At 39.4% G+C, this 10,874-nt stretch overlaps 1 protein-coding gene across 1 annotated transcript; it reads left to right on the forward strand.

Annotated features, from left to right (window-relative positions):
• The first annotated feature begins 4,117 nt into the window (after window positions 1–4,117).
• On the forward strand, window positions 4,118–10,819 carry AstA (allatostatin A). The gene is made up of 3 exons (XM_030387937.2): window positions 4,118–4,338; window positions 9,943–10,383; window positions 10,482–10,819. Exons 2-3 carry the CDS (start codon window positions 9,987–9,989, stop codon window positions 10,553–10,555), a joined length of 471 nt encoding a protein of 156 aa, XP_030243797.1. The 5' UTR covers window positions 4,118–4,338; window positions 9,943–9,986; the 3' UTR covers window positions 10,556–10,819.
• The last annotated feature ends 55 nt before the right edge of the window (window positions 10,820–10,874 follow it).

Below are 10,874 nucleotides of genomic sequence, written 5' to 3' on the forward strand. Positions count from 1 at the left end.
GCAAATAGGCTTGAATCACTCTGAGTGCCCTGTAGTCGCGTCTTGTTGGTTTTGTTGTTCTTGTTTGGACAGCTGCACCTTGCACATTGCGCTCTGCGCGTTGTGCATTGTGCATTACGATTGCGTATACGCAACGTGAAGCAGCCGGACCGGGCCCGGGCCGGACCCTAAAACGGAAATGTCAGCAAACGTATCCAGCGTTGAACCTGACCTCATTTTTAGCTAGCAACAATTCTATGAGCAGTCGCCAGGCGCATTTAGAATGACATAAACAACGATCGCGACGTCGATGTCGCAGCTAACGCCAATGGCGACGGCGACGCTGACGTCGACAACAGCGGCAGAGCCAGCAGCAGAGCTAGCAACAGCGCATTCGCTTTCGATCAAGTGACCATATCACTTTCCTCCATTCGCAAGCCACAGAGTGGAACTACCAGTTTTCTCCAAGAACTTCAAGTTGACCCATATACTTGAAGCACACACATGCACGAGCACAAGTTCACACAGGCACACACATAGAAAGATGTCGTCGCAGCGACGCTGCTGCTGTTCCAGTGGGTGGCAGCCAGAATACCGCAAGAAAGAGCAGGCGAGAGGCATAGCGAGATGAAGAGATATTTGTACATGAAGAGAGTAGGAGTTTGAAGAGAATAGCAGAGAGTGAGTGAGATAGAGAGCGGAAGAGCGCAAGTGCTGGCGCTTGGAAGAGCTCGAAAAGAAAGCGAAAAAGAAATTTCAATGCAGCGAAGCGTAGAATGGATAACGCACACCTATATATGTACATACAAACATATGTGTATGCATACGGCCAAAACTATATGTGTATGCACACGCATACACACATTCGCACAAACATAACGCCGACGTCCGCTGCTTACCCACTTCTGGCCCTGCCAGCGGCACAGGCGGCTCTGTCCGAAAAAAAGTGTGTCACTCAGAAGAAACCGGCAGCAGAGTCAGTCGCGGCACACGCTCCGCCGCATTGAAGAGAGGCCGACAGCAACATTCTTTACTGACTTTCTGCCGTCCATTCACACACACCAGTATACAAATATGCATACACACGCATACACATGGAAATGCAAGAGCAGGCAAATACACATACATCCACACATACATATATGTTCTTTGTTCTAATTATAATTATGAGCACACACACTCATGCATATGCTGCGATACGTTTACAGGCTGTGCCTGTGTGTGTGTGTTTGACTTTTAGTTTATGTTAGTGCTGCTGCTGCCGCTGCTGCTAAATCTGTTGTTGTTTTTGTTATTGTTGTTTTTGTTGTTGCTGATATCTAACGCCACATAAGTTCATCTGGATCTCAAGTGCATTTGGCACTGCACTCAGTTCTTTTTTCTCATGCGCCGAATCAATTAAAAACCAACAAAAAAACTTGTTGTGGGAAAAATCGCCGAAAACCTGCATAAAAATCGTGATTTTTTCATCTTTTTCTTATTTTTTTTTGTCATCTTACAAGTACTCAAAATGTTTTCTTTGACGTTTATTTTTCTGCTTATGCATTTTTGGTGGGAAGTTTACAATGCAGCTGTGTGTGTGTGCGTATGTGTGTGTATGTTTGTGTTGGAGTAGGTGTGGGCTAAACTGGTTGAATGGTAGTTGGCTCGTTGGCTGGTTGGATAGTTTGTTGCCCCGTAGCTACAGCCAGAGCCACAGCCGGATCCACAGCCAGTGCTCCAAATGATGATTTATTGCTGAACTTGTCTACTGGAGCACTAAATTGAAATTACTTGAGTTTCGGCTTGCAGCTGTTTTTTATTTGGCACTGCCGCACTCGATATCCTCGACAGACTCTGACTGAGACTCAGGCTGGCGCAACAGCAGTGCGAACAGCACAGAGCAAACATATGCCGTGGAACGCGGCTAATGACTTACACCGCACACTCGGACCACTGGGAAATTTATTAACCTGTTCCGGTGTGTAACGCAGCGACCTTTGAGATTAGCCTACCACGCTTCGAGCAGTTGGCCAGGCTATGTGGACATGGACATGGATATGGATATGCATATATGGAGGTGTCATGCCATGTTAGTTCGTCATGAGCCGCTCGTTATCAATGCTAAGATTTATGATCGATATGCTGTGGTGAATACTCCGGAACAGATAGATAGTTTTTTTTTACAGATATTCTGGCGACTCATGGCTATAATCAGTTGACGTCATTGTTGAAATGTTAATAAGCTCAATACCACGCAAATCTCAATGCAATTTCAAAGTTCATCATGATTTGGGATAATTATGATGCCACGCTGAGCGTTACGTATACGTCCGAGTGGCAATTAGCGGCGACCGCACCAGGACTTGAGTCCTAACCACGGTCCGCCCATTCCGAAAACTTGCCCCAATATATATATACACGTATTTATCGCAATATTTTGCAATTAGCCAGCGATTTTCGTATTACGTAGTTTAACTACTATTTACTATTAAGCGCACAGCGGGCGACAATTGTTGATGGCTTCTGCTAGTTGGCAATTTGCCATCGTTGAATTGCTATTAGGAATTACCAGGATGCTTTTAACGTGTGTCCCTTTGCAGCTTAGCACACTATATTCTGTTCCATGGAGAGTTACATGAACAAAATTTACGCTTAATAAGATTTTCATTAATTTGTTTGGGACAATTTTAGTTTTCAGTTTGAGTTTAACTGTAATTTACGAAGTTCTTTTGCATTTCCATAAATATTTATGCTGGCTGATGGACTCGACCACTAATCAATGGATTAACAGCTCAATGAAACAATATATTGAAATATCTTTAAGTTTATACACATTAATGTTTAAGTAGAAAAGTGAAAGAATATATAAAGTAAAATATATAATATTTTATATGTCTCCTTATTAGAATAACAGATATTTTACAACATTTTAGCAACAATTTCATTTGGCTTTGAAGTCAAGTGAGCTGAAAGTGGATTTCGATGCTTTATGTCTTTTAGATGTCCAAAATAGTAAAATAAGAAAAAGAAAATCTGGAGGTCGCCAAAGGCAGCCGCAGGATAAGATGTCCTAAGCTGAAGATTGTGAAAGAGGCGGATAAAGGCATGCTGCATAAATTCCATATCGTTTCGCTTTTGAAATGTTACAGTTCCAGTGAGGGGAAAAACAGGCTCACGCACACACAGAGATAAAGAAAGGGGGAGTCTAGTTACATGCTAGTAGACAAACAAATAACATGCATGTCATTTAAACTGTCAGCTGACTGCCTCTGAGAAAGCAAAGAACAGCAAAGCACAGCGAAAGCAAAGCAAAGGACTAGAAAGGCTGCCCTGCATTTGACTAATACGCCACTCAGCTGCTCGACAATATTTCAATGAAATTGAGAAATAGTTTCTCACATATTTACTCGCCCCCTTTATGCAGATATGTACATACATACGCGTGGGCGCTGTTTCATGTGCATATATTGCGCATTTAGTGCTAATGAGGTTTTGCACAGCGCGCACTGCATCGCTGGCATTACCTGACCAAATTAAGAACACTCTAGTTTCAGACACAAACATATTTTGTTGCTTTGCGGCGATGGCAGCTCGAAACTAGAGACAGCATAAGTCTTAAACGTGATCTTATTCTGAAGGAAAGCACGACTGTCACGACTTGAGCCCGATCTTCCATTTTATTCAAATTTATCGATATACAACTTTCACATCTCTACGATGTCAACTGGCCGCCATTTTACTCAACTATCGCCTGTGCAAATAAAACAGATTGACGTTCATTCTTAGTTAATACACAGATATTAAAATGAAAAGGTATCACAAGGAGAGCAAAAAATAAACTGTTAGGCCAGACACAGCCGCATACGCCACGGCTAAGAAATCACCGAATTGTTGCCGCCAAGCAAAGTCACGGCCACTTGTTACGTGCTGCCAACGATGGCGCAGCCATGGTAACCACGGTAAGCGCAAGCAGCAAGGACGCTGCGTGTTGAGATTCACGCTGAATCACAACTCACCACGGTGCACCACGGCACTACTTCTACATCGTGTGCCCACCACATTGTCGTCATTGGCAGCGACTGTTGCTTTTCCCGTGGGTTTTGCGCTGATAGCAGCGCGCGAAAGTCCGTCGGGCTGCTCATATAAGAACGAACGCCTCAGCGGCCCTCCATTCAAAAGTTAACCGACATTTGATCTGTCAACTGCAGTGACGGCAAACGAGCAACTTGCCCCAAATTTGGGAAAGGTTTGGTTTTTGAACGCGTTTGTGTTAAATCGTATTTGTGTTAGGCAAAAATTAAAAGAAAAAGGAAAATTGAAACCGTGGTTATTACGAATTTTTACGAATCGACAAAGGGATTTTTCTCTGTTGCAAATGTAAGTTGCTTAAAAAAAAGAATAAATAATGTAATATTTAGGTATTTTATTTTTATTGAAAGAATTATATATTTAGAGTGCTGAGAATGTTATATATGATAATTATAGAGTATATTATGTTTGATAGGAAATATATTTCCATAGAGTTTAAAGTGTAAAATTATTTAAGTTTTGGTCTTTTTTGATTAAATTATGCTCAAGCGAATATATAATTATAATTTTACTTAACAAAACATTCTTCTTTAATACCGAATACAGTGATATAAATATTACACCGATTTTTATTAAATAATCTTGATAATATTGAATGCAAATGCAATGATGAATCTATTAATTTTTTTTAATTATTAATAAGACCTTTAACGTTATGAAAATTGAATATTTTGAAGTAATCTAGCTATTCAATATTTGTACAATGATAATTTCCTTGGTTTGTATTACTGTAGTAAATAAATGTAAATTAGAGGACAAACATTACAAAAATAAAACAAAAGAAATAACATACATAATACAATTAATTATATCACAATTTCCCTATTTTCAATAATTATATTACGACTGTTTCTTGTGAAATATATATTTCGAGATAACCTATGAAATACAATAAAATACTCAAATGTTCTCTATTTCAAAAAAATTTTTTCCAAATCTTTTTTTGGTTCATAATATTTTGGTAATTTTATATACGAGTATCACATCATTATTCATTTGTTTCGTTTTTAGCTTTTTAAATCTTTTTGTTTTTAATGGTTTTATAAGTTTTCTTTTTGGTAAAATGTTATAGTGAATACGAATAATGTGAACAAATAAATGTTAAATTAATTAAATACACAAAGTAAAAGTAAAGGCTTTGAGAAATCGAAGCAAGTGAGGAATACTTTTAGAAACAAAAATGTTTGACTCAATAGCATTTTTGTATAATGTTAAAACATATCGCAAAACCCGTCCTTAGATAATATCTAATTTATATTCAAGCAATCGTTTTTTTCACTAAGGCATTTCCTTAGATTCCGATTCAAAATTTTTTATTTGGGGCTAACGAATTTCTTCAAATTCTATTGCATTATATCCACAATATTTTCTATTCCAACTAAAAGTGCGTGTGAGTTCTATCTGTTTTAGGGTGGTAGAAGACGCTCACTTCATTATATTTATATTATCCGTGTTTGGAAAACGTACATAACTGGAGTTAAATCTAAGTTTTATTTTCTCGTAAGCTGTAAAAACCCTCAGAAGTATGCAATTTTATTTTGTTGCCATTTTGATTGTGAAAATATGTGAAAGAAAAGCAAACCCAAATCGAATATGGAAACCAATTTGATTATGTGAAACGCTTGCAGCGAAATGTGTTAGCGCGTCGAATCTCGTCGAATGGGTCCAATAGATGGCAGAATATGTCAATTGAAGTCAGCGAAAAGCGCCCTAAGACAAACGACAAAAGGACAAAAGACAAGCCTCAATCAAATTGCAATTAAATAAGTATCACAGAGCCCCCAGTCTTACACTCAGATATATTAAATAAACAAATCAAAGGACATTTGCTGATGGATGCCAAAAAGCAGAGATCTCACATGACTGCCAAAGGCAAGGGCCAAAGAGCATGTGTTATTTATTTTGATTTATTGATAAATGAAAAGAAAAGAACGAATATTAAAGTGCTGCCGAGAAAGGCTGTCACAATCTGTTTTGGCCATGTCGAGCAAATTAACTGCTCTCTTTCTCTCGCCACATTGTATTTCTTTCTCAGCGCCGTTTCATTAGCGGTCCAGCCGCCATAACTTGCCGTAAAGAAGTTAGCCACTTAATTACCTGAGCATAACTTAATTAAGCGGGTTAGCCGAAGGTAGAGCCAGCTAAGCTTTCTTTCAATTTAAGCAAGTGCAAGTGGTCCAATCCACAGTACCTGACCGGGGGATACCCCAAGCTGAGCTGCTGCTGTTTTATTCTTAAAGAATCTAACTCCCCTTCTAGACAGACAAAAGTTTTATTCTCAATTTTCGTAATAAATATAATAATAAGTTTTATTTTCAATTTTTATAGTAAGTTTAATGAGTAATTGTTATCTTTTGTTTTATTATGCTAAATAATTATGCTAAATAATTGGGAATTTTAACTTAAGTTAATTAATAATAAAAATTAAGTGAAAATAATCAAATAATTAAAATTTATAATATGATATATTATATAATGTTATATTGATTCTTAAATGAGCATTAAACACATTCATGGCTACATTTATGGTCTATTCAGAAGCTTTATTTTACAGAAATTTTTTATTCCAATATGAAATGTGTATATTATTTCTTAAAATATGGAAAACATTATTGTTCGTAGTTAAATAGAATTAGTTTATTAGAAATAGCTGTTTGTAATAATATTGTCTTCGCAGTTAAACGACTTCCGAAATTTGAGTAAGATATTATTGGGTTAATTTCGGCACTCTCATTACTACTTACGCATTTGATAACGTGGCGAATGGAAGATGTGTACGTGTCTATGAATGTGGCACCAGAAGTAATAAGAGTTGCAAGAAGGAAGTGGTAATTTGTTACATTTTCTTGTGCTTAAAGCTTAATCTGCGAGCCATGCTTGAGAGAAAATCCACATGTTATAATGTGAGAATGGAAAGGCTTATCAATCACTGTTAATGAACTTTAAGGTAATAAGTAAGATATATAAGAATGTATATTCCAAATTTCAATTCTATCTAGAGAGCCAAGCAAGCTGACAAACCGTAGGGAATACAAAATGAAAACCAATATACTCCTTAAAAATGAGTTTTGAGGGTATTCTAAAAGAAATGTATGCACAAATTGCGTGCGTTTTCAATTGTGGCAAAGCTAATTTCTGCCTCATTTGCTCAGCTGTATGAGCTGAAATTGCTGTTGGCGTTTGCTTTGAAGATGGCCCAGCTCAGCTGCTCATATCCTTTGGCCCAGCTGGCTTCTTAAATAATTGCGTTGGGCAATTTGGCACAGGTATTGCAATTTTTGTGGTCTGCAAAGTTTTCACAACTTAATTAGAAGACAGCAAAGGCCATTTTGAATTTCCGCTGCACTTTCGCAGCCGGATATGAGAAAGCCACGGGGCAAGCTCAACCGAAAGTTATGGCCATAAATTCATAAACAGATAATGCGGCTAAGGTGTTGTTTGCAACGGCACCGTCACAGGCAGCGGCAACGGCAACGGCAGCGGCAACGAAAGGTTTATGGTTTGCAATAACGCGGGAACAAGCAAGTTTCTGGCCAAGAGCTGGGACGTTTTGCAGAACGTTTTGCTCTGCAGATTTACGATTGCGGTATGACTGTCAACACTAGTCCATGTCTGTGTCGCCTGATGTCGCCTGATAAAGTCCGGTGAATGTGACGATTTTCCGCCTATTACCAACGGCAGCGCGGCTCGTGTTGCCCGTTGCCCGTTGCTTTTATGGTGCGGCGTGGAAATGGGCGCAGCTGTTGCTGCTTTTCAGCTGCCATGATTGTAAATCATGGCCGGGTCGCTTTAACACCCTTGGCGCTGTGGCCACTGCATGTGCATGTGTGTGCGTTCGTGTGTGTGTGTGTGTGTGTGTAACCTGTTGCATGATTTGTTGTTGTGCCTCACTCACACACACGCATAGCTGCAATTTATGGCTGTCAACGCGGCGTATGTGCAATTTCACAGATGTAGATTTCAAAGGCAATGGCGGCATGTTCCACAAATTAACATTGAACGCATTTTGTTGTCCCATCATTAAGTGTTCCAGCGCGTATTGGGGATTTGCGCAGCGCCATCAATTGCCATCGAGTCCTAAGCCTCGCGGCGCTTTAACGCATTAAATTATGCCAAGAAAGGGCAACAATGACCCGAGGAGGCCCGAAAGTCGGAAAGTCGGAAAGTCGCGAGCTAATTGAAAATTGTCTTAAGCTAGCACAACAAGTGGACTATCGCACACACTGAAATAATAGAAACAGAGGAGTAGAGCAAGTACAATAACACTTGGCAGTTGCCATTCAGTTCCAGCCCTTCAGCTGGTACGTGCTCGGAGTGCTTGAGCTCTCGAGCGGCGCAGCCAGGAAGCGGAAGTGCAGGCAGCCATTGCAAAGGCCACACAATGTGATGGCGGCGGCATATTCCATTCTGTTTACTGTTATGTACTTTCAATTACGAAGTCCTCAACGCGTCACATTAACGCCAATGACAATGCGCTCCACGCACTGACAGTGGCACACAGCACTGAACGGACATGAGCGTCACTCCGGCAGCCCGTTTATCGCCTGCTAAACGGCGCTGACAGCTGCCAGCTACCACTAAAAATTTGCCAAGTTTAATAGTAGCGCTGCTCGCAAACTTAATTGTCGCACCCGCCCAAGGATTAAGCTATGCATACCACGCACTCAGCAAACTTCAGTGACAAGGACATTGGCTCCGCAGCGCCAGGGCCTGAGGCGCGCACCAAACCAATCCTGATGAGCTCCAGGACTCAAGACACTAACTTCGGCGTACAGCTGCAAGAACAGCAAAAATTTAAAAAAGGGGCTTAAAGTCCTCCTTAGCTGTTGCTCTTTCGCCTCTTGAAGCGCCAGACCGCATTTTTCAGCGTACCATTGCGAATTTCCGTTCGCTTTTTTTGCTGCTTGTCGCTTGACTGTCAGCGTGCTAGAATTTGTTGCCCATTTGACATATGTTCGAGCTTGTATTTGTTTTTCGTGCCAGCGAAATTCCTATATCATCGATCGCCATAGTGCGGTGGGGTATATTAGCTGTGCAAGCATCTGGAATGCTGAATATTATAATTTGAATCAATTTGAATAGCTGAAACATTTTTGTTATTTTATTCCTAGAAACTATTTACATACGAAAGCTGAAGTGTGTTAAAAAAAATATATATATATGTAAATAAAAATAATATTATTTGATCGGGGGAATACTGAACAAAATATATATTGAAAAACTATAATTAATATAGATTATTAATGGTTTTAACTGATTAGCAATGCATAGAATACATAATTGAGTACATAATGATGAAAAATATATGTAAGAACGAAAGAATGTAATAATATTGCATAAAAGTGATATACCTTAAACCCACTTTTATATGTAATTTTCTCAGCAGAAAGCTTAAGATCTGACTGTAAAGAAAGTAAGCCGTAAGCTGTAAAATCCAAAATCTGGTTACTCTAGCTCTGAAACTGTAGGTCTACATATGTAAATTTTAATCCATTCAAACAAAATGTTAATAGTAACGTCTCTAGTGGATACGTAATATGTATTAAAAATGTTAAATTCCAAATATTTAGATCTAGGTATTTAAATAGATTTATATGTAGATATGAACAAAAATAGATATATATGAAGTATATAGTCCAATATAAGTATAAACCCTGGAATATTTAAAGTACTTTTAAGTATTTACCCTATATAAGACATCCCAATATGTGGGGATAAAGATGATATATGTTGATTTTTGATTATTAAAGATCAGCTACGTTATATTTTAATCCATGAACCATGAACTAAAATAGGCAAGTGTATAGCAGATCTGGCCTTTGCATAGAGCCAATACACTCTTTAAAGTGCTGAAATGAATTGTTGCCTACATCGACTTTGTACACCTTGCAGATACGTATTGATAGATAGACGACACGTTCGTTCATATCTGTGAGATGAATATGCTGCACACCCAACTGCTCTTCCTGGCGCTTTGCTGCCTGGGCTACGTCTGCTGCACTCCGGTAATTGGCCAGGACGAGGCACGGAACCATGTCTCCAGTGTCAACGATGGCGACAACGACATGCTTTTGAATGCGGGTGAGGATGTGCAGGAAGCTGGAGGCGACATCGACAAGCGGATGGAGCGTTACGCCTTTGGGCTGGGTCGACGCGCCTACATGTACAACAATGGAGGACCCGGCATGAAGCGTCTGCCGGTCTATAACTTTGGACTGGGCAAGCGATCGCGTCCATATTCGTTTGGATTGGGCAAGCGCAGTGACTACGAGGACGAGCAGGACAATGAGATTGACTACAGGGCACTGCCGCCCGGCTTCATGGCAGCCTTGGGTGAGTATAGTCTCCAGAGACAGAGAGAGGGAGAAAGAATGAGAGAGCGAATGGAGAGGGGATTCAATTTGTTTATCAATATTGTTTATTATTTACAGGCCGAGGAGGAAGTCGGCAAAACAAGCGGACGACGCGCCCACAGCCGTTTAACTTTGGCCTTGGTAGGCGTTAGGAGGTCAACTCTCGACTCTAATCGGATGTCAATTGTGAGCCACAAATATACAATTTGAATTATTATGATATGGCTATCAAAGGGCTCAGACGTGAACAGGAGGCGCACTAAATTAACATGCAAAACTAATCTAAAACTGAGAACTTTGCGTAGACTTCGCACCTTTTAAATAAATATAAATTGCTTAAATTTAAATTTTAGTTTTTTCCAATTGATGTGTTAAGCTACAGCAACATTTTAATCTTAATTTTACGATATAAAAGCGCAACAAAAAACATCACAAAAAAATTAAATAAAAATATTTATAAACCAAATACAA

This window comes from Drosophila navojoa, chromosome 2 (assembly GCF_054131105.1).
Source record: "Drosophila navojoa isolate 15081-1374.11 chromosome 2, UAZ_NAV_1.0, whole genome shotgun sequence".
NCBI classification, from domain to species: domain Eukaryota; kingdom Metazoa; phylum Arthropoda; class Insecta; order Diptera; family Drosophilidae; genus Drosophila; species Drosophila navojoa.